Source organism: Poecilia reticulata, linkage group LG4 (genome assembly GCF_000633615.1).
Source record: "Poecilia reticulata strain Guanapo linkage group LG4, Guppy_female_1.0+MT, whole genome shotgun sequence".
NCBI lineage: Eukaryota > Metazoa > Chordata > Actinopteri > Cyprinodontiformes > Poeciliidae > Poecilia > Poecilia reticulata.
Genome location: NC_024334.1, coordinates 5,354,311 through 5,356,108, shown reverse-complemented (window position 1 = coordinate 5,356,108; position 1,798 = coordinate 5,354,311). Strand labels below are relative to the sequence as shown.

General features: G+C 57.2%; 1 protein-coding gene across 1 annotated transcript in view; it reads left to right on the top strand.

The window, feature by feature from the left end:
• patj (PATJ crumbs cell polarity complex component) overlaps window positions 1-1,798 on the top strand; it is a 45,441-nt gene that overhangs the window by 22,270 nt on the left and 21,373 nt on the right. The window contains 4 exon segments of the mRNA XM_017304248.1: window positions 131-194; window positions 1,013-1,066; window positions 1,133-1,204; window positions 1,283-1,460. Coding sequence (XP_017159737.1) covers window positions 131-194; window positions 1,013-1,066; window positions 1,133-1,204; window positions 1,283-1,460 — 368 coding nt within the window.

Sequence of the window (1,798 nt, the reverse complement as noted above, 5' to 3'; positions counted from 1 at the left end):
TAGAACTCCGCTCCGCCCATTAGAACTCCGCTCCGCCTATTAGAACTCCGCTCCGCCTATTAGAACTCCGCTCCGCCCATTAGAACTCCGCTCCGTGTCTTGGGTCTGACTCTCCTCCCTCTTCCTGCAGGTCTACCTGACTTCAGGGACGGCGAGGTCGAGTCCGATCTCACGCTGACCGACACCGACACCGAGTCAGTACCGCCTTGATCGCCCGTCTCTCACAACCACTTTGATGCTGGTGTCTCCTGGTTCTGGTTCTGGTTCCTGACTGGTTCTGGACCAGCAGCTCCAGAGTTCAGTAAAGACTGGAAGTGAAGACAGGAAGCAGCTTTTCCGTTTCCTGTCTGGACAGGAAGTCCCCTGTTCTGAGTCCAGAACCCAAACCCAGTTATCAGCTCTCCAGATTATCATCAGATTATCTGGCGTCATGTTTTCATCATAATCTGAAGATTCTGACATAATCTGTTCAAATCCAATCAGAGACGAGCAGCTCTGATTGGATTATTCATCCTGTTCTGGATCTGAAGGATCTTTGCTCCTTTAACAACCACAAGAATCACCTGAAGGCATCAGATGGTCCGGTTCTGTTGCGTCAGAACCTCAACAAGCCAGACCTTTAAATCGGGCTGAGCTGGTTCCCCAGGCGGTCCAGTTCGGTCCGTTCCGGGTCACAGAACGGGTCAGACTCTTCCTGGGCTGATTCTCTGGCCTCTGGCTCCCCCTGCTGGCTAAACCAAGCAATATCCTGCAGAGTCACTGGTTCTGCTCCGGTCCGGTTCTGCTCCAGTCCTGGTCCGGTTCTGCTCCGGCCCGGTTCTGCTCCGGTCCTGCTCCGGTTCTGCTCTGGTCCTGGTCCAGTCCTGGTCCGGTTCCGGTCCGGTTTGATGTTGAAGGAGTTTCAGAACCACTGCAGTAGAACCGGGTCGTGTTTCACCAATCTGTGTTTCATTCCACAGTTTGGTGTTTAACCGATCAGAACCAGAACATGACGGGTTCTCCTCCCCTGCAGGTCCGTCAGGATTGTCGCCGCAGGCAGCAGGAAGAGGCGGAGCCAAGGCCGCAGGTATGGCAGCTGCTGATTGGCTGATTCCAGGAAGCTTCAGATTAACAGCTGAGCTGGTTTCCATAGGAACCTGCCAGAGAGGGAGGAGGGGGAGGGGGAGGAGACGCCGGCCTTCAGCCACTGGGGGGCGCCACGCAGGTAGGACACGCCACCAGAACCCGCAGAACCGGGTCCTCCGTCTCGGTCCTGACCCGGTTCTGGCCCGGTTCTCCTCAGGGTGGAGGTGTGGCCTGAGGACGGCCAGTCTCTGGGCCTCAGCATCGTGGGCGGGCGCCACGTCATCAAGCGTCTGAAGAACGGCGAGGAGCTGAAGGGAATCTTCATCAAGCAGGTCCAGGCCGGCAGCCCGGCCGCCCGGACCCGCTGCCTGAAGACCGGGGACAAGATCCTGGAGGTAGGGCTCTGGTTCTGGTGCGGGTTCTGGTTCTGTTGTGGTTCCAGTCCTGGTTCTGGTTCCAGTTCTGGTCCTGGTCCTGGTCCTGGTCCTGGTTCTAGTTCTGGTCCTGGTCCTGGTTCTAGTTCTGGCTCTGGTTCTGGTCCTGGTTCTGGTTCTGGTTCCAGTCCTGGTTCTGGTTCCAGTCCTGGTTCTGGCTCTGGCTCTGGTTCTGGTTCTGGTCCTGGTTCCRGTCCTGGTCCTGGTTCTGGTTCTGGTCCTGGTTCTGGTTCTGGTTCCAGTCCTGGTCCTGGTTCTAGTTCTGGCTCTGGCTCTGGTTCCGGTTCTGGTCCTGGTTC